The sequence below is a fragment of the Chrysemys picta genome, chromosome 3 (assembly GCF_011386835.1).
Source record: "Chrysemys picta bellii isolate R12L10 chromosome 3, ASM1138683v2, whole genome shotgun sequence".
Classification (NCBI taxonomy): domain Eukaryota; kingdom Metazoa; phylum Chordata; order Testudines; family Emydidae; genus Chrysemys; species Chrysemys picta.
The window spans coordinates 147,780,180-147,800,696 of NC_088793.1; the positions used below are offsets into that span (position 1 = coordinate 147,780,180).

Sequence of the window (20,517 nt, forward strand, 5' to 3'; positions counted from 1 at the left end):
AGTGCCACCTCACCAGGCCCTGGGTCCTTCCTGCAGAGCACGTGGGAGGATGGAGGGTGCTGGGGGGGCACATCCTTCTGCTTCCACAGGGCTAACCAGGGGTGTTGTGGGGGTGGAGCATCCTGGGTCCCCCCCCTGCCCAGCATCCCTGGGAGGAAGTTGCTGGGACTCCCCCACCTCACCCCTGTTAACTCCTTGGGGATGCAACTGGCTCTTGTATCATAATGGACAGCAGGCTGGAGGATCCCATGTGGCGCTGTGCAGGGAGGGAGGGGGGTGCGATAGAGTAGGGAGGGACACAATCTCTGGTCCCAGTGACTCAGCAGGGAAGCTGTAGAGAGGGAGAGGCTGGGGGCAGGTCTGGCGGCTGATCCCAGCTTCCTGCTCTCCAGGTGACTGCTGGCTGTTGGCTGCCATTGGCTCCCTCACCCTCAACGAGAATCTCCTGCACCGCGTGGTGCCCCATGGACAGAGCTTCCAGGAGGACTATGCTGGAATCTTCCACTTCCAGGTAAGGCCCAGGGCAGGGCAGCTCCCCACCCGACTGCAGGTGCTGCAGAGCCCATCGAGATAGGTCCAGCCTGCTGAGGGCCCAGGCCTCGGAGTGGAATCCTGGCCTGAGACCGTCTACACTGAGTAACTCCTGGGCTCTGTCATGGCCCCTCTCTGCCTCAAGCTCTGCAGCTGTCCCTGTCCAGGGGAGCCTGGTCTTGCCCCACTCACCCCAGGCTCTCCTCCCTCCCCAGATCTGGCAGTTTGGCGAGTGGGTGGACGTGGTGATTGACGACCGGTTACCGACCAAGGATGGGGAGCTGGTGTTCGTGCACTCGGCAGAGTGCTCCGAGTTCTGGAGTGCCCTGCTGGAGAAGGCCTATGCCAAGTGAGTGCCAACCTGCTGGGCCTGGGGACAGTGGGGTCAGAGAGGGCGAGGGGCTGAGCGGGGAGCACATCTCTGGGGATCCCGTCCTAGGGGTGTCTCCTCCAATGGGCTCGTGCCTCTGATTTGGGGAGCAGCCGGTGAGTCCCAGTGCTGTCTGCCCTGGCATCCCGCTCATCCACTGGCTCTGTCTGGTGTGCAGGCTGAACGGCTCCTATGAGGCCCTGTCAGGGGGCAGTACCACGGAGGGCTTTGAGGACTTCACTGGGGGCGTGTCGGAAATGTATGACCTCAAGCGGCCGCCCAGCAACCTATCTCGGATCATCCGCAAGGCGCTCGATAGAGGATCCCTGCTTGGCTGCTCCATTGACGTAAGGGGTGCCCCTCTGCCCTAAGGGGTTGTGGGGAGGTTGGGGCCCCTTCTCCACCTTCCACCTCAGGCTCTGAGGCCAGATTGCTCCCTGCATCCCCCTCCATGCCCAGTTGCCAAGGGGGAAGGTGTAAAATCCTCCTTGGCTGTGTCACATGCCCCTTGATAGAGAGGGTAACCCCCAGCTGGTGTCCCCCCAGCACCCCAGCAGGGCTGGCCGTAGCTTGAGGGGTGCCCCACCCAGATCTCCCCCACATGAGGACAGCGTGGCCCCCTGCTGAGCCCCAGCAGCGGGGGCTGGGGAGCAGAGCTGGTTCACAGTCCCTGTAGGCATCTCAGGCAGGGGATCTGGATGGGGCCAGTCTTGCTGGTGGGGAAGGCCTGTGGGTGCAGAGAGATCATTCATGCCCCTCTATCGGGTTTTGGAGCAGGCATGTGCCCCCTTGTGGTGAAAGTTTGAATCAACACCCACTGATCTGCCATTTCCAAGGGGGCATGTCGGGGCCATAAAACCAAAATCTCCCAAACAACTGCGGGGGCAGGTCAATCCAACCCTCTGAGGAGAGGAGCAAGAGGGTGGGGGCTTCAGCATTAGCCCCCAGCCTGAAGGGTCCCAGGGGATGTACTGTGCAATAGAGGGATTCTTTCCTCCTTCCACAACCTCTGCTCTAGGTATGTCTGTCTATATAGATAGATAGATAGATAGATAGACATGGAGCTATACATCTATCTATCTATCTCATAGAGCTGGAAGGAACCCCGAAAGGTCATTGAGTCCAGCCCCTTGCCTTCACTAGCAGGACCAAGTACTGATTTTGCCCCAGATCCCTAAGTGGCCCCCTTAAGGATTGAACTCACAACACTGAGTTTAGCAGGCCAATGCTCAAACCACTGAGCGATCCCTCTTGTACAGGTAGGGTGACCAGATGTCCCGATTTTATAGGGACAGTCCCGATTTTTGGGTCTTTTTCTTATATAGGTTTCTATTACCCCCCCACACACACACACCACCTGTCCCGATTTTTCACACTTGCTGTCTGGTCACCCTATGTACAGGCATCTACAAAGTGGGCAGTTTCCATTCATCTCCCCCGCCCCGCCCCCCCCCCCCCCCGCAAGGCGTCGCATTGCAGCTATCACTCCAGCAGAGCCCTCGTTGCAGCTGCTGCAGTGAGGGGGAGCAATCTCTGTCCAGGCCAGTGCCACATTTGGCAGCTTGGCAGGAGCCCGAAGGCCAATCTCAACATAGTGAGAGTGACTGCAACTTGCTCTTTTCATATGGAGACTATAGCTCCCAGCATGCAGTGCGCTCCACCTTGAGGTGAATGGCAGGGCTGCTGGAACAAGGCATGCTGGGGCTTGTAGTCTCCATGGACAGCATCTCCAGACAAGTGAGGGCGCTCAGGGCTTTGTTTTGGGTGCCTTGAAATGCTTTTACATAGCACTGAGTTCAGGTGTTTGCCAGGCAGGCACTCGGGGCACAAGCAGGGGCTGGGTGTCGTGGGGAGTTGAATAGATTGGCCCACATCACCAGCTCTGATCCATTGGTTGACAGTGCCCTGCCCCTCCCCAGGGCTGGAGCAGCTTGGGATGGGGGCTCTCTGTGAGCAGGCAGCACGTGTCAGTGTCTCCTTAGTTAGAGGAGGAGGTGCTGGCTCTGGGCCGGGGGAAATGCACCAATTCCTTGTCCTCTCCCCTCAGATCACAAGTGCCTTTGATATGGAAGCAGTGACCTTCAAGAAGCTGGTAAAGGGGCATGCCTACTCTGTCACAGGCTTCACTGAGGTGAGTGGCTGCCTGGGACCAAGAGAAATTACATGGTTCAGCCAGTGACATCAGTTTAACCTTTGACCTCTGAATTTTGCCAGGTGGATTACCGGGGTCGCCAGGAACAGCTCATCCGCATCAGGAACCCCTGGGGTCAGGTGGAGTGGACTGGAGCCTGGTGTGACGGGTGGGTGAGAAACGGGTGCCATGCCAGCATTGTGTGGTCCTGCTGGGAGGGAAGTCTTGTCGTGTGCGGTCCGGGTGCTGTTTGCATGGCACTGCTAAGAGAGAGCTCGCAGCGCATGATGCCCCTGCGGCAGATAAAGGTGCAGCTCCAGGGTGGGCTCTGAAGTGTCTGGCACTGGAGCGTGTCAGGGAGGGTGGCACAGTTCAGTATTAGTGTCCCCTATCTCACTGCCTCTCTCCTGCCATCCCAGCTCCTCTGAGTGGGACAACGTGGACCCCACCCAGAGGGAAGAGCTGCAGCTGAAAATGGAGGATGGTGAGTTCTGGTGAGTATCAGCAGAGACAGATGGTGCCACTCTCAGCACCTGAGAGGCAGGGCAGCCTGCACCTGTTCCAGACGGGGGGCGGGGCCATAAGATTCTGATCCTCGGGGGATCACATGTTTTGTCCTAATTGGCTGAATTCCTACCAAATCAGGAGCCTAGGAAAGTGTCTCCGTCTCCCCAGTTAATAACTCTGCTCTTCTGCAGCCCTTCCACCCAGCCAGACGCTACGGAGCTGGCCAGCCCTCCAGGTGTGCAAGCGGGACCTGTCGTAGCACGTCCGCACGCCACATCCTGTTGCCCCCGTCCCAGTTGCAGGCTGTTGCCGTGGTGGTCCTGCTGTGCCTCTCACCTTCCCCAGCGCGCCATTGAGAGCGCCTGCTTCTTGGCCCAGAGTTAGGGCAAGGGAGTCCAGTGGGGTTTGTTGCCTTAAAGATGGAAATAGAGCTGGGGGATTGGCAGAGGGCTTCACTGCGTGCAGCTCTGCTAAGGGAACCTATCCTCAGGGTGGGACGCAGCCAGGCTGATGATATGAAGGACCCCAGCTGGGCTGCGTGGGGCTTAGGCCAGCAGGAGGGACACTTATTCCAGGCTGCTGCCAGTGAACCCAGATGAGCCCCCTCTGCACTCAGCCTTGTTGGGGTGGCGATTGCAAATAGGGCTGGGACAGGAATGTGAGGAAATAGCCTTTTCTGCCCCAAGCATTGTTGGCTCAGACAGCAGTGGGGGGTGGGCTGGATGGGACCCCCTGAGTGTGCCCCCTGTACCTTCCCTTGTCTGAGAGCTCCTGAGCAGTGGGGCACAGGGAAGGGCTTAAAGCCAGGAAGGCGAGGGCCCCTTGGATGGGAGACCAGGAGCCTCCCCAGCTCCCCCCCCCCCCCCCCCCCCCCCCCGCCTCCCCAGCACCGTTGAAGAAACCCCCTAGTGGAGAGATCCAAGCTTTGCGGAGTCTTAGTCTTTTCTCTGCCTCCTCTCCCCCATGTTCAGGATGGCTTTCAAGGACTTCATGAGGGAGTTCTCTAGGTTAGAGATCTGTAATCTGTCCCCTGATGCCCTGGACAAGGACAACATGAGCAAGTGGCACACGACTCTGTTCGAGGGTTCCTGGCGCAGAGGCAGCACAGCAGGGGGCTGCAGGAACCACGCAGGTACCACCCACCACCAGCCTGTTCCGTAAGGGTATGTCTACCCTGCAGTATAAGCCTAGGGTTCAAATTCAGACTCAGGCCTAATCCCCTTTCCATCCACACACAAATCGCACTAACCCAGGGCTCGAACCCAGGGTCCCAGGACCCCAGAGGGGTGGGGGATCCAAGCCTGAGTCAATCCGGGAACCAGGGTTCAAGCCCTGTTGCTCTGCAGTGTAGACGCAGCCCCACTGGACTCATGCTCTGGGAGTCTGCCAAAAGTATTCCACGGGCCAACTTCCTTTGTCCTCTGGACAGCCAGGTTTGGTGGGCAGTCAGGTTTTCCCACACTGCACCATGAATAAAGGGCTAAAGCAGCCACGTTTTTGGGAGGGCACTAGGAAGTCTGGGATATGGATAGCTGGACTTGCACCTGCCTAATGCATTGTAGACGCTGGAGACCCAGATTGGGACCCAGGGTTCAACAGTTCCTAACCTGGGGTTACAAATGAGTGTAGATACTCAAGCCCTAGGTTCAGAAACTCAAGTTCTACTAACCCTGGGCTTACATTGCAGTGTAGACATACCCAAAGACTCCAGTTTTCATGTGTGTGTGATCAGGGAGCACGGTGATGCTCTGTGAGCAGGTCTGCCATGGGGTGGGGGTTGTGGGGCCTGTCCCTGCTCTGGCAGAGGGGAACCCCTGGGTGAGGAACAAACTTTAGCCCAGCACATCTGAGCCCTGCAACAAGGAGGGAGTGGCTGGTGATCAGAGACACCGGGGGGATGCAGGAGCCTACCCCTTGCATAGCATTCGCTATGGGGAAGTGGGTGCGATGGGGGAGGAGGCTGTGAGGCCTGCTCACCCGATCCATTATCCCGCCTCCTCTTTCCTGCAGCCACGTTCTGGATTAACCCCCAGTTCAAGATCAAGCTCCTGGAGGAGGACGACGACCCCGAGGACAACGAGGTGGCCTGCAGCTTCCTGGTGGCCTTGATGCAGAAGCACCGGCGGAAGGAGCGGAAGGTGGGGGGAGACATGCACACCATCGGCTTTGCCGTCTACGAGGTAACCCCCTAGGGGTGGAGAATCCCCTATCCCAACCCACATGGGGGCAGCACTGCTGAGGTCCAGAGGGATCCCACAAGCCCTGTTAGTGGGGTGACTTTCCCCACTCGTCCTCTATACAGCACTGAGCTCAAGAGGCAGCGGGCAGGGGCTCCACTCCCCACACACAGGTCCTGATCTCTCCCTTCTCCTTTCCACAGGTCCCGGAGGAGGTACGTCCTGAGCTGCCAATCCCCACCGCTTGGAGTGTGTGAGAAGAGGAGTGCTAGGGCTGGCAGAAAGGGGTTAATTCAGAGCCTGAGGTCCATCAGCCCTGGGGATTTCCTGTCTCACTCAGCCTTTCATCAGTTCCGTCAGCCTGCTAGGGCAACCGCTGGCCAAGCCTTCCCTGGGCTGGCAGGAAAAAGCATGCCAAAGTGTGCTTGGCAAGGGAATGCCAGGAGGAGCTGGCTGATGCTCGGCCTGGCTAGTGTCACAAGGGCTCAGCACGCTCAGGTTGGGGGCAGGAGGATCCCCACCCCCTGGAGCAGGGGTGGCCAACCTGTGGGTCCAGAGACACATGCGGCTCTTCAGAAGTTAATATGCGGCTCCTTGTATAGGCACTGACTCTGGGGCTGGAGCTACAGGCGCCAACTTTCCAATGTGCCAGGGGGCTGCTCACTGCTCAACCCCTGGCTCTGCCACAAGCCCTGCCCCAACTCCACCCCTTCCCGCCCCTCCCCTGAGCCTGCCGTGCCCTTGCTCCTCTCCCCTCCCCCCCAGAGCCTCCTGCATGCCACAAAACAGCTGATCGGGAGGTGTGAGGAGGGAGAGGGAGGCGCTGATTGCCAGGGCTGCTGGTGGGTGGGAGATGCTGGGAGCAGGTGGGGAAAGCTGTTGGGGGGTTGCTGACATATTACTGTGGCTCTTTGGCAACATACATTGATAAATTCTGGCTCCTTCTCAGGCTCTCGTTGGCCACCCCTGCCCTGGAGTAATCACTCACTGCAGTGTGTGCGTGCGCACATGGGGCGGGGGCTATCTCCTTGCCTCCAGAAGCTGCAGCATTGGTCTGTGTTGAGAGACCAGACATCAGATTAGCTGGGCCAGGCTAGTCTAACAACTTCCTGGAGATGGTCTGTCTGGGGTGGGTAGCTTTGATGGGTGCCCTCCACCCCAGAGCCGTGAGTCTGCAGCTGTGTTGGTATTCAGTGCCCAGGGCCCTGGGCAGCTCCCTCCCTGCCCATGGCTGGGCTGTTACCCATGGGTGTGTCTGGTCCCCAGGCCCAGGGCTGCCAGAATGTGCATCTGAAGAAGGAGTTCTTCCTGCGGAACCAGTCCCGGGCACGCTCAGAGACCTTCATCAACCTTCGGGAGGTGAGCAACAAGATCCGGCTGCCCCCAGGCGAGTACCTCATCGTGCCCTCCACCTTCGAGCCGCACAAGGAGGCCGACTTTGTCCTGCGCGTCTTCACTGAGAAGCAGTCGGACACAGAGTGAGTCCACATGTGAGATAAGCGGCCAGGTCTCAGCTCAGGCTCTGGGGACACGATAGCCTAGCTCAGGCCTGGCGTGGCTCAGGTGGTCCCTGGGCAGATCTGGCTGAGTGCAAAGCTTCTCCAGAACATACTGACATGGGGGTGGGGGAGGGCAGTCCCCTCCTCAGGTTTGGGCATTGGGATCAGAGCCCCACACAGCTGCAGGGGAGAGGCCTGACCCTTCCCTGCCCATCACTCCATGTCTGTGTTGCCATGTGTCTCAGTGCTTTGTATCCCCTGGGTGTCTGGTTCCCCCCCAGATCAGAGGTAGGACAGGGTCCCCAGGTCATATTCCTTGGGCCCCTCTCCCCAGGGGTCTCAGAGCTAGGGTTTCTCTCCCCAAACCTCCTGGCCTGTCTGATCTAGCCGCACTAGGGGGTACGCCATGCTCACCGCCCCCACAGCCCGCCATGCCTATCAGGACCCCGTTCCCCTCCTAGCTGGCATGCTGCCCCCTCACTCACTGTGTCTCCCTCTTGTGTCCCCAGGGAGCTAGATGAGGAGATCACCGCGGATCTGCCGGATGAGGTAAGAGGCCACCAAACCCAAGCCAGTGGGGATGCAGGGCAGCACAGTGAGGTATGGGGGGAACGAGCTCCAGCTGGAGGCTGGCTGCGTTCATGTGCCCAATGCTGGTTTGAAATGGCCCCTCGGCCAGAGGACAGACTGGGCTGAGGGGCGGAGAAGAGGGCATAATTGAGGGAGGAGGGCAGGTGACAGTAGCGAACAGGTGGGGAGCTGAAGGGCAGCTGGAGGAGGGGTGCAGAGAGCTCCCCCTGCTGGCTCTTTTCAGTAGGAGCCTAGGTGTGATGGCAGCTCAGCTTTAGTGGGAGGGGAAAGTCCAGAGCTTGTTTAATAACCTGCCCCTGGTTTGTGTCACCCCAGGAAGAGCTCTCGGAGGACGACGTGGACAGCGCCTTCAGGAACATGTTCCAGCAGCTTGCAGGAGAGGTGGGTGCTGCTGCTCTGGGCTGTGTTAATGCCCCCTGCCCCAGGGCCCTTCGCGCCAGCAGCAGGCTGGGAGCATTCTGTGAATCAGAAATGGGGGAGGGGCCGTTGTTGTCTGTATCCCTGTCAGGATCAGGCCCTGTTGTGCTGGGTACTGAGCACGCACGGTTGAGACGCTCCCTGCCCTGAACAGCACCCAGGCTCCGCAGCAGGGGTGTGGACATCAGTCTCAGAGGTGTAAGGGGGACAACCCTCACTGCGGCAAGGCTGGGATGCTCTGTACCCAGCTGGAGGCCACGTCACTCAATGGCTCAGCCCCGCCTCCCCTCTGGGTGTCGGGCACAACCCGGCTCCATAAGTACTGGGCCTGAGCGTTTATGCCCCACTTCATTAGAGGGCAAGACCCTGCCCCCCGCCACTGCAGCTTCCCATGGAGACCCCGCAGGCTGCGGGTGGGGAAGTCCTGCTTCACCAATGCTCCTAAGTCTTTTCCTGCTCCCGCTTCATACCTCCTGCTGCCTCAGTGGAGCTGGGGTGGGGGGTCCTGGCCGCAAGACTGGCTCTGGCCTATAACCTGGTTTCCTTGGCTGGCAATGAGGTGCTGCAAACCAGCAGGTCTCCTTCACCAACAGCAGAGAGCAGACATGGGCCATCACGCAGCACTTGGGAGGAGGGAGAAAATCCCTGCTTGGGGGGTGATTTGACGGGGTCAGAAAGGGGTCCAGGCGCTGCCTGAACCACGCCTGGCACCAGGGAAACCCACCACCCTGGTGTCTTGTGAGCGAGTCTGGGGGAGTTGCCCAGTTGAGTGGAGTGGATGGGGCGTCGCTAATCCTCTGCCCTCTCGCCAGGACATGGAAATCAGTGTCTTCGAGCTCAGGACTATTCTGAACAGAGTCGTCACCAGACGTAAGTGCTGCCCCTCGCTCGCTCACTCCCCTGCTCTATGACTCATTCTCCCAATAACAGCTCCTTCCCCCACCCCCAGATAAAGACCTGAAGACGGACGGGTTCAGCATGGAGTCCTGCCGCAACATGATCAACCTGATGGACGTATCCTGCTCTGTGCTGTGGGGAGGGGGAGCCTCTCCCATGGGGACCCACCCTTCTGGCAGAGACCCCCTTTCCCGAGGTGGGGGTGTGGGGTGGGTTTGGTTTGGGGCTGACACTCCCAACCCAGGTAGTTTCAATAGAGGCCCAGCCCAGCATGGCAACCCAGATGTCTACTCTGTACCCCTCACCCAGGCTCATTTCTTGTGGGGAGGTTAGATCCTGGCTGTAGCAGCACCCTGGGCCCCTGCTCCAATGCCTCTGACCTGGCCCGTTGGCCATGGTGCAGGCTGGAGCAGCAGCCTTTCTGGAACAAGCTTTCACTTCCTCTCCATGCCCGCTGCCCAGGGAGCTGTGCCTGCTCCAGCCCAGAGCCTGCCCACACCCTTAGTTTCTCTTCTGCCTCCCACTTTGCGAGAGGAAGCGCTCCGCCGCTCAGTTCCCTCTATTAGTACACTCTCACGCACCAGGCCTGGGACCCTTTGCTGCCCAGCAGTGACCTGCTCCATCTCTGGGCCGGGGGCAGACACAGGGAGACCCCTGGCCCCAAGTGGGACTGAGTGAGGGTATACACCCAAACTCCTTCAGTGGAGCAGCATCCCCCGCTTCCCCTCCCTCATTGTTCTGTCTGACTGCTGGGGATGGAGTGAGGAATCGACAGCCACTGGTCTGTGCTCCCGGCTCACACTGAGAGCCACTAGGGCAGTGCCAGGGAGTCAAGATCACTGGGGAGCAAGAATTAAACACCACCACAGGCCCCTTCCACTGCACACCGAGATGGATGGGAGCACGTGCCAGCCCAGCTCTTACAGCCACTCTGATCCCAGAGCGCTTCACAAATTGTGTGTACACAGTGCCACAGAAATGCAGCTGTGGATTGCCACGGGCACACAGAGGTGAAAGAAAATGCAGGCCTGTTATTTACCAGGCTGCACGTGGCAATAGACCATATTGGTAAGGGATGCAAGGAGAGTATGGGTCACGATGCAAGCTGCAGACACACACACACACACACAACTAAAATGAATCAATTTAAAGTTTTATTGGGGATAATTACAAGGGGTAAGGGAGCAGCGTTTGATTAGCTAATAGAGTTAATGAAACTTAAAACACACAATGACTAAAATATCTACTAACAATATTTATAAACAAAGATGCAGCAATTAGTAATAACTGATACTTACAAATACAAACCAACGCATAACGACCGGCAAACGTAGAAACTCTGTTTGAAACACGTGAGCTGAGAGAGAGGCTTCGAGGTGATCAGGCTCGGTTACGGATGTACACAGGATACACAGGATTCGTTTTTTTTTCTCCTCTCCCTGCCTGCACATGGCAGGCAGCCCATAAAGTACCAACTATGACATCATAGAAGTGTCATAGGGGACGGGGCCCAAAACCTGTTTGTGTTCGTTTCTGATTGGCACAAGCAAAGTTTACACCAAGTAGGGGAGCAGGTGCCTCAAAGTCTGGCTTCGCCCCCAAAAGGTGAGGAAATGCATATTGCTTTAGAATGCGTGCAACACTGAATGACAAAAGAAGAGGCCAGGGCAATACCGGTATGGGCAAGTTTTACAGGATGCAGACAGGAACTCATCTCAACAGCAGCCACCTCTGGGGTGGGGCCAACAGCTATTTAACTGCTGCACAGCACAGCAGCGGGAGGGGATCCTGTGCCCATTTCATGCAGCAAGGGAGGGAGAGGGGCCAAATGGAACTGAGCCGGTTAGAATTTGGCCTGGCTAAAAGCCCTGTTCTTGCCACAAGTACCCTGGGATCTTGAATGAACACAAGTGGCCAGGGCCTCTCCCTTCCCAACCTCTTCCTGCCTCTCCCTGCACTCAGGGAGTGGTCACTTTCTCCTTGACTCTGCTCCCCAGAAAGATGGCAGCGCCCGCCTTGGCCTTGTGGAATTCCAGATCCTGTGGAACAAGATCCGGAGCTGGCTGGTAAGGGGGTGACTTGTGTCTCACTCCAGTGCTCCACACTCTTCCGTGCTGGGGTGGGGGGAAGGAAGCACCAGCCTGGTCTTCACTCTCCCGTGGTGTCATTGCAGACAATCTTCCGCAACCATGACCTGGATTCGTCAGGCACCATGAGCGCCTATGAGATGCGCATGGCTCTGGAATCAGCTGGTAAATCAGGAGGGGATGGGGGACTGGGCTGGGATAGGGAGATATGTTGAGCTTGGACCCTGCATAAAAGTCCCTGGCAGCTGGATCAAGCCTGATACCCTCCTGGTGCCATCAGCTCAGAGTCCGCCAGCCATGGCATTAGGGTCACACCTGAGATCTGTCCTGGCTTCCCTGCACCCAGTGCCTGAGGTCTGCTGACTGCTCTGCACTGTCCGTACTGTCTGTAATCCTGTGGCCACAGCAGTGCTAGTCTGAGTGCCTTGAGACTAGATGAGTCTGGGATCCAGGCAGGGCAGGCCTGACCTGCAGCCACTCCGTTGTGGGGCTGGCTTCCTGTCAGAGGGGAATCCAGGGGACCAAGCGGGCTACGTGTCCTGGCTACGGATTGGGGGAGCGAGCTGTAAGCAGAGGGCTAGTATTCTCCAGCCCATCAGCCTCTTATTCCAGGATGGGCCGGACTCTGTTTCCACCTCCCAGCTGTCACTGAAACCCAACGAGTATGACCCCCTCTTTCTATAGCCCATCCCATGCTCCCCTGGGGACTAACGGCTTCCCCCATCTCTGCCCTCCAGGCTTCAAGCTGAATAACAAGCTGCACCAGGTGGTGGTGGCGCGCTATGCCGATGCAGACCTGGGCGTGGACTTCGATAACTTCGTCTGCTGCCTAGTCAAGCTGGAGGCCATGTTCAGTAAGTGCCATCTGTGGGGTGCAGAGGAAATCTCGCCTGCAACCGAAACTGGCAGGGGTCAGGGAAGCCAAGTGGCATTGCCTGGGCTGGGAGTGGGTTAACACCTCTGTTCCTACTGGAGCCTGGAGGAAAACCTTGATTTTAAGCTTCATCTGTGCCGATGCAGTGTTTTAAGTGTAGACCTGCCCTTAGCCTGCTCTGAGAGTCCTTTTCCACCCACTGGGTTACAGTGCAGCATAAAGGGGAAACTGAGGCATAAACAGGACTCATAAAAATATTCCCACTTTGTCACAAAGTGCACCCTGGGTTTTCAGGGAGGTCTCCCATCCAATTCCTGATTCAGTCTTGCAGAGCTGGGCTGGTACCAAGTGTGGGCTGGCTGTCCATATTGAAGTGCAGCTGTGACATATTGCAATTGCCCGTAATCAGTGGTTCCTACACCACATGACGTAGCTGCACAGTTGCTAACCCAGGGGCTGGGCATTCAGGGGAGGATTCGTGGCTGAGAGGGAAAAGGAAAAGCTTGTGTCAACTGCCCCATGAGCAGCTCTTGCACCTTCTGCCCCCCACAGGATTCTTCCGCAGCATGGACGCCGAAGGCACCGGCACAGCAGTGATGAACCTGACCGAGGTGAGAGCGAGCCCTGGGCGGCCAGAGGCGAGGGCAAAGGGAGCTCTCCAGTGGAGCTGCAGAAGCTGGGTGGATCCTGGGGTGTAGGGGGGATCTGAATTAGAGAAGGGGGAACCCTCCAGACTCCTGGGGTAGGGGAGGGAAAGGAAATCTTAACCCAAAAAATGGTGGGGAGGGGGATGGCGGACCCCTCCCCTCCACATCCTCCCTCAGCCAGCTCTCTGCAACTGTGCTGGCTGCTGGGCAGCATTCCTAGCTCAGTGAAATCCCCAATAGGAACAGATCCTGCCTAGGGCCTGGTTTCCTCACCACCCCCATCCCCTGCATCTGGGGATGTGCCCAGCCCTGGTGCCCATCTGATCCCCTGAAACAGAACAGCCAAGGCTTTACCTCCGACTGACTTGTGGACCAAGCTAGTGGGCTGGGGGAGGACCATTACTGTAACCCCTGCCCCTCCAATCCTAGCCCCAGTATTAGTTCCCTGTCCTCCTACTGGTGGCTCAGTCCAGGTGGAAGCCCAGACTTTGGACCCCCCTGTGTTGCAGCCTGGTGGGGCAGCGGTTTGTGGCTCCCTTTCCCCACCAGCCCATTCACTCTTTCCTCTCCCCACAGTGGTTGCTGCTGACGATGTGTGGCTAGGAGCAGAGACGGACCCGTGCCGGCTGAAACACCCCGATGGGCTGGGACACCCCACAGTGCCTCCCCCTCGGATTTACAGACATGAAATGTCCATCATCACCCCCGCTCCTTGCCTCTCTGTCCCTCTCCCTCCCCATCCCACACTGAGCCCATGGCCCTTCACCCCACCTCCCAGCAGGACACACTCCAGCGTCATGTTGCCCCTTTTCAACCCAAGTGGCTAGTCAGTTTGGGGCCCTGTGGGTGTTCCAGCTGGGAGGAGAAGTTAGCGATAGACCAATCTCTCTTTGATGCAGTTTTGTTTATTTGCAAAGAATGTACAAAGTCCTGTGTCTGTGAAGGCAGAGGGCAACAAATAGCAGGAACCAGTTTCTTTGGTTCACAGCACCAAGATTTGTCTTTTCACTTGCACCCCGACCCAAAAACCTCTGCCAGGTTTCTTCCGGGGTCAGCCACCCTGCTTTTCCTTCTGCCCGTCTCTCTCATTCAGTCTGCCACACAGTTTGTGTTATTTCCCCATACGCACACACGCATCCCTGATGACCATACTCAGTCGTACCTTCTGCCCACCAAGTACTAGTTTCTGGGCAGACTATTAGGTTTTATTTCAGGTGTGACCTCTTAGCTGTCTCTTATGATGGACTTAAACGAGGGACTTATTCACACATCAGTTAGAAGTTTTAACTCAACCCATAACAAAGGTTTCACCCAGCTTGTAACAGTCCCAATGGCCAAGCCTCTCTAGCTCATTCCCGATTGTGGGCATGGCTTGTACCCCGCAATAGGAGGAGGTTGGGGAGGGCACATGAGAGTATGCTGCATGTCAAGTCAATGCACATGGTCTTCAGACCAGCAACTCTAGCTGCATGTAGTGGGGCGCCAGTAAGGGATGGAACTTGACTGCAGGGTGCAGAGGACCTGGCCCCCAGCGGGAGGTGGTGGGATCTGTGTCACTTCCTGGGGGACTGCTCTGGCCCATGCTGGCCATTGGTGCCAGTTTGATTTTGTGAGTGAATCCCACGAGGACTCAGCACTGGGAATCACGACCCAGCATCTTTGCTGTGGGCTGGGCAGTGAGCTCTGGGGCTGAGCTGCAGCCAGGCTGGGGGTTGCCTCTGGTTAAAACCAAGCAGAGGCATTTGAGAGGAGGAGAATGATCTAGTGGTTCAGAACCAGGCAGGGGGACTCCTGTGTCCTGTTCCTGGCTCTGGGAGTGGAGTTTGATTTAGGAGTTGGAGGAAGGAGCTGGGAGTCAGGACTCCTGGCTGCTGAGCTGTTCTGAGCACTTACACGTTCATCACCATAATGCCTGAGCACCTTCTAAACATGGCCATGACCAAAGTATAAAGCCCCATCGTGGGGCAGGAGTCTTGGGTCCTAGCCCCACCTCTCACTGACTTGTGTGGCCTTGGGCAAGTCTCTTCGGCCGCTCTGAGCCTTAGCCCATGTCTACACTAGAGAGCTTACAGCAGCACCGCTGTAAGATCTCTCGTGTAGCCACTCTGTGCCGACAGGAGAGAGCTCTCCCGTCAGCATCATAAAACCACCCCCACGAATGGCGGTAGCTGTGGCAGCAGGAGAATATTGCTCTCTTGCCAATATAGCGCTGTGCCCACCAGCACTTCTGCTGGTGTAACTTATATCGTGTGGGGGGGGGAGGGGAGGGTTCTTCACACTCCTGAGTGACATAAGTTACACCGACAAAAGTGGTCGTGTAGACGAGCCCGCAGTCTCTTCACCCCAGGGTTGCTGAGTGTAAGAAGTTTGTGGTGAATGTTACTCTTCTGCCCCCTGCTGTTGTGGAAGGGGCAGCACACCCTCTATCTGCCCGAGAGAGAAGTTTAGGGTTTTCTCTCCCCTGTACCACCCCCTGGTGTCTTGACACGAACAGGGCTGTGATTCTCTCCCCCAGGGGTGAGTTCCTTTCTTGCCCCCTCACTTCATGGCCCCTGTGCTGCTGCTGCAGTGGGGTGGCCCTAGCTGGGGCTCTGTCCAAAGCCCCTGCCCTCAGGCAGGGGTGTGGGCAGCAGCACTAGCACTTGGCCCTCCACCCCACCCCTTGCCTATGCATTTCTGGAGGATATGGCTGTGGAAATAACCACTTCTGCTCGGCTGGCAGAGCTGCCTCCCCAGCCCCAGCTCACCGTGTAGCCTGGATAATAAATAGAGATCTGTACAAACACAGCCTCTGCAGTGAGTGATTGGGGGCATAAACCTCTTGCAGGGGCATGGATCTAAAGCCAGCCCCTGTGCACAGCCTGGGCTGCTGGGCCAAGTAGGGGAGTAGCCCCCGTCTGCACTAGAGCAGAGCAAAGGGTCTGTCCCTCCCCAACAGTGTCTGGGGATAGGGCCTGGGAATTAGCCCTTGAGCAGTAGGGTGGTGGCACTGCTCCCTCCCTGCCCAGTGTGCTACAGCATAGTGCGTGCTGTCAGAAAGCGCCCCACCCCCCATCTCTGCTGAATTGCGGTGGAGGCTGGGGCAGGGGACTGGGCAATTGGTGCAGTGTTCTGAATGAGGCGGCTAGTCTGTGCCAGGGCCCAGCTGCCACAGGGAAGAGACACGCAGCTGTGTCAAGGAGAGGCTGAATGGAGCCCAAGTTGCAAGGGGATCCTGCTTTCCAGGGTGTGTGGGAAGGTACAGCTACCTCCTCTTGGGCACACGCAGAGGGGCAGTGCTGTCTGGGGGAGTGCCAGGAGGGAGCTGGGGCCTAAGGAGCCATTAGCCTTCTCTCCCCCTGCCCCCAAATTGGGGGGGCAGCCATGTTCCCCCTGGGAGGCTCTGTGGACCAACAGCCAGGGCTGAGCTGGAAGGAATTCCCAAGCTCTGGCCACAGCTACTGAGGGGAAACCCAGCATCTGCCCTAGAGGGCTCTGTTGGTGGGGACTAGGGCCACAGATGGCATTTCTGGGGGTGAAGTGACTCTACTGGGTTTCGGCTTTGTGCCCTGCTGTCCCGTGTGTGCTGCTGGGGGTGCTGTCCCAGCTCTGGGTGGGGGTGAGATGGGGTGAGGCTGCAGGCCTGCTGTTGCATTAGAAGGGTAATTAGCTAGGTCCCTGCCCTAAAGCACTGCCTGCCCTATGCCCTGGGTATAATTTCCTGAGGCATTTCTGCCTGGCAATCACTAGGGGGAAGTACAGCTCTTCTCCGCAGCCCGCCTGGCAAAGTCCTCAAGTGCCAGCGGGCCGTGCTCCAGCAGAGTGGTGCTGCTGGCTCCGGGCCTGGAAGGATCCCGTGTTGAAGTCAGCAGCGGGTCTCTGGGTTTGGGAGTCCGGGAAGCATTTGGCGAGTCAGACTGGCTGGGCAGCACCACCCTCCTGTGCTGGGAGCCCAGCCCAGCCACCATCCGGTGCAGCCATTTCTCACCCACGGGAGTCACTGGAGGGGAAATGCAGGGTTGAGGAGCAGCTCTTGAGCGAGTGCCCTAGGGAGCCTGCCAAGTCGCTGCAGCATTTCTTCGGGGGGGTTGGGAACCAAACCAAGCTTCCTACCCTGATAAGCCCACTGGGCCAACAGCCCATGAATTGAAAGCCAGGCTCCATGTATGTTTCCATATAGATGTCTGGGTCAACGTCCCACCCCATCCTGGACGCTTGGGTGCAGAGCACTAATGTAGCAGCCATTCACCTCCAGGGAGCAAGACTCCTGTGCAGCTGAAGTGACAGTCAGTGTCTGGGTAACACGTGTTGGATTGTCCGCCCCAAAGAGACCTCAAGCAGGAATAGCAGAGAGGGCTGCAGGTCAGGGATGAGGGGTGTTGGCAGACCTGGGGGTGGGGGGAGCCCCAGGCTGGAATAGCAGGGGGCTACAGGGCTGGCTAAGGGAACATAAAGCAGGATTCACCGTTTCCCCTGAAGCAGCTGGCACCCTGGACTAGGAAGAGGCTGGGCTTCAGGCCATTTCTGCATGCTCTGTGTGTGTCAGTGTGGCGGTCACTGTTTATTCCTGAGAGACAAGGTGGGTGAGGTCATATCTTTTAGTGGAACGTCTGTTGGTGGAAGAGACAAGCGAGTCTCTCTCAGCACCAGAAGTTGTTTCACTAAAAGCTATGACCTCACCCACCTTGTCTCGCTCCTATCCTGGGCCCAATACAGCTACAACAACTGTTTATTCCTGGCATTCGTCAGCACAGAAAAAGTCAGTGCTTGCCACATGCAAGTCTGAGCTCGGGGGGGATGGATAACACATCCCTGGGGGGCTAATGTGGGTCAGGGTTGGCTCTAGTCCCCCACTAAATAGACATTGCACAACTTCTCTGGCTTCAAACAGCCTGGCCACCTGAAAAAGCCCTCATATAGCCCAGGGCTACCAGGCACATCACAGGGTGCCCATGTGTTTTGTGAGGAGGGGCTGTTCCTTCAGCTTCTCTTGGCATTTCCATCCATTGTGCTTATGGAGGCAGAGGGGAATGCTCATGCAGGATGGGGTTAAACGTGCAGGGGGAGGTATGCTGTGGAGACTGGCCTGCAGCTCTGGGCCTCTGGCCCTGGAAAGGAGATCACACAAGGCATGGCACTTGACCCTGGGTAAGGATTGTGGGAGGCCAGAGAATGCTGCTGCTTCCTTTGAGATGGTGCAGGTCACAGCTGGATGCAAAGAGCTTCCAGACAATCAGCACGAAGGAAGGAGATGGGGAGGAGGTCCTTAGCCTGTATTGCTCAAAGCAGAGTCCATGCTTGGCTTCTGCTGGTGGAATGGCTGCTAGTACCCAGAGAGGGAGTCCTGGCCCAGCCCTCCTTGGAGCAACCCTCACTGGGTGTGGGTGAGGTTAGCGCTTGGGAAAGGAGGAGCTAAGAGCGCTTGCAGAGGCTGCTTTCCCTTGGGCTCCTCACCCCCGATATTCAAGTTGTGCCGGACTAGTGCACACAGCTTGGTGGGGTTTGTTCACTGAGCGAGCCGTGGGCTCTTGTGCACTGTGCTGGGAGGCGCAGCCTGAGAAACGAGTGTCCCGTCCACAGCTTCCTCCCCCCCACCCCAGCTTTCCTCACGGCTTGGAGCTGAGCACCTCCGGGAAGGTTCCCTTTGCCTGCAGTGCAGCTACCTGACTGGCCGAGCCCCCTGTGCGTGCATGTAAGGGGCAGCACTGGCCTGGAAACCCCCCCCCAGCCCCTCTGTGGCACTGGCCATGCTGTCTCTGTACAGGGCTCAAAGGGGCCTCTCAGCTGGGCCTCCTTGGCGGGGGGGGGGGAGGGGACAATGGGGGCTGGGGTTTGAGCAACAGTGATTGGCTGACAAGCAGGAGAAAATCAGAAGCAGAAGTGGCTTTTGTTGCTCTCCCAGCTGTGGGGACTCATCACTGACACAAAGGGCCCAATTGTGGGGCACCCTCTGCCATTGGGCTGACAGGTGCCCCAGGCTTAGCCTCATTGACCAGGCCTTCTGGGCAGCAACTGGTGGATCATTCCCCATGCTACAGCTAGCCAGTCCCCGGGGAGGGCAGCTGATGTCTCACTAGCTCAGAGGCTCATGTTCCAAAGGGGGCAACAGGGAGGCCCAGCTAGGCCCTGCACCCCCCTCCCACCCCATAGCACTTCCAGTGCATAGGGGCCAGGGTGTGAGCCACCCCTTGATGGATTCAACCCACAGGGCTCCCTTAGCCATCGCTAACACAGAGCCGTCACTCCCAGCTAGAGGTGGCATTCGCACTCCTGCCTCCCCCTGCACCTTGGGGACTGCCACGTGCAGGTGTAGGGCAGACAACTTGTGCCCAGCCTGCTCTGAGATCAGCCAGCAGGGGGCACTGTGGGGCATCTGGGCGGTCAGAGCTGCTCAGCGGGCAAGGAGAGCAAGGTGTGGCAGGAGGTGATTGGAGCCACTGAGCGGGCAGAGTGCGACGGGGTGTCTGGAGCTGCTCAGCAGGTAGGGAGCACTGCAGCAGTAGCAGGCAGTGAGAACTGCGTAGCTGGCAGGGGATGCCATGGGGCGGTCAGTGGGCAGGGAGCATTAGGGGGGCAGCTTGCGGGCAGCACGCGGAGCCCCCTGCCCCTCCCCAGGGCCGTGCCAGCTGCTTCTGGGAGTAGTGCGGGGCCAGGGTAGGTAGGGAGCCTGCCTTAGCCCCGCTGCACCGCTGACTGGGAGCTGCCTGAGGTAAGTGCCTCCCAGCCAGAGCCTGCACCCTACACCACCTCCTGCCCTCCAGCCGGGAGCCCCCTCCTGCACCCAAACTCCCTCCCAGAGCCTGCACCCCTCACCCCCTCCTGCACCCAAACTCCCTCCCAGAGCCTGCACCCCACACCCCCTCCTGCACCCAAACTCCCTCCCAGAGCCTGCACCCCACACCCCCTCCTGCACCCAAACTCCCTCCCAGAGCCTGCACCCCACACCCCCTCCTGCACCCAAACTCCCTCCCAGAGCCTGCACCCCACACCCCCTCCTGCACCCAAACTCCCTCCCAGAGCCTGCACCCCACACCCCCTCCTGCACCCAAACTCCCTCCCAGAGCCTGCACCCCTCACCCCCTCCTGCACCCAAACTCCCTCCCAGAGCCTGCACCCCTCACCCCCTCCTGCACCCAAACTCCCTCCCAGAGCCTGCACCCCTCACCCCCTCCTGCACCCAAACTCCCTCCCAGAGCCTGCACCCCACACCCCCTCCTGCACCCAAACTCCCTCCCAGAGCCTGCACCCCACACCCCCTCCTGCACCCAAACTCCCTCCCAGAGCCTGCACCCCACACCCCCTCCTGCACCCAAACTCCCTCCCAGAGCCTGCACCCCTCACCCCCTCCTGCACCCAAACTCCCTCCCAGAGCCTGCACCCCTCACCCCCTCCTGCACCCAAACTCCCTCCCAGAGCCTGCACCCCTCACCCCCTCCCAAACCCCAAACCCCTACCCCAGCCCTGAGCCCCCTCCCACACCCAAACTCCTTCCCAGAGCCTGCACCCCACACCCCCTCCTGTATCCCAATACCCTAGGCTCAGTCCAGAGCCCCCTCCCACACTCTGAACCCCTCGGCCCTCCAGCCAGGTGAAAGTCAGGGAGGGTGGGGGAGAGCAAGTGACAGAAGGAGGGGGGATGGAGTGAGTGGGGCAGGACCTCAGAAAGGGGTGGGGCCTCAGGGAAGGGGTAGGGTGGGGCAAAATTGTTTGGATTTGTGTGATGAGACAGTTGGCAACCCTAATTACTAATTACTGCTCCCATGAGTTGGGATTCCCCTGTCTACCCTGTATGCACCAACAGTCTGCACTG

The 20,517-nt window shown here is 58.4% G+C and overlaps 1 protein-coding gene across 4 annotated transcripts in view; it reads left to right on the forward strand.

Moving 5' to 3' along the window:
- Positions 1 to 15,511, forward strand: part of CAPN11 (calpain 11) — a 30,290-nt gene extending 14,779 nt beyond the window's left edge. For all 4 annotated transcript variants that reach the window (XM_005296315.5, XM_024111149.3, XM_065589244.1 and 1 more), the window contains exons 4-22: positions 393 to 511; positions 747 to 880; positions 1,080 to 1,248; positions 2,949 to 3,032; positions 3,116 to 3,201; positions 3,452 to 3,526; positions 4,511 to 4,671; positions 5,550 to 5,719; positions 5,920 to 5,931; positions 6,983 to 7,194; positions 7,725 to 7,764; positions 8,122 to 8,187; positions 9,036 to 9,093; positions 9,173 to 9,237; positions 11,118 to 11,186; positions 11,294 to 11,372; positions 11,945 to 12,061; positions 12,634 to 12,692; positions 13,305 to 15,511. In XM_005296315.5, the coding sequence (XP_005296372.2) occupies positions 393 to 511; positions 747 to 880; positions 1,080 to 1,248; positions 2,949 to 3,032; positions 3,116 to 3,201; positions 3,452 to 3,526; positions 4,511 to 4,671; positions 5,550 to 5,719; positions 5,920 to 5,931; positions 6,983 to 7,194; positions 7,725 to 7,764; positions 8,122 to 8,187; positions 9,036 to 9,093; positions 9,173 to 9,237; positions 11,118 to 11,186; positions 11,294 to 11,372; positions 11,945 to 12,061; positions 12,634 to 12,692; positions 13,305 to 13,331 (1,802 nt within the window). In that variant the 3' untranslated portion in view covers positions 13,332 to 15,511. The remainder of the gene's footprint in view (positions 1 to 392; positions 512 to 746; positions 881 to 1,079; positions 1,249 to 2,948; positions 3,033 to 3,115; positions 3,202 to 3,451; positions 3,527 to 4,510; positions 4,672 to 5,549; positions 5,720 to 5,919; positions 5,932 to 6,982; positions 7,195 to 7,724; positions 7,765 to 8,121; positions 8,188 to 9,035; positions 9,094 to 9,172; positions 9,238 to 11,117; positions 11,187 to 11,293; positions 11,373 to 11,944; positions 12,062 to 12,633; positions 12,693 to 13,304) is intronic.
- Positions 15,512 to 20,517: the final 5,006 nt, after the last annotated feature.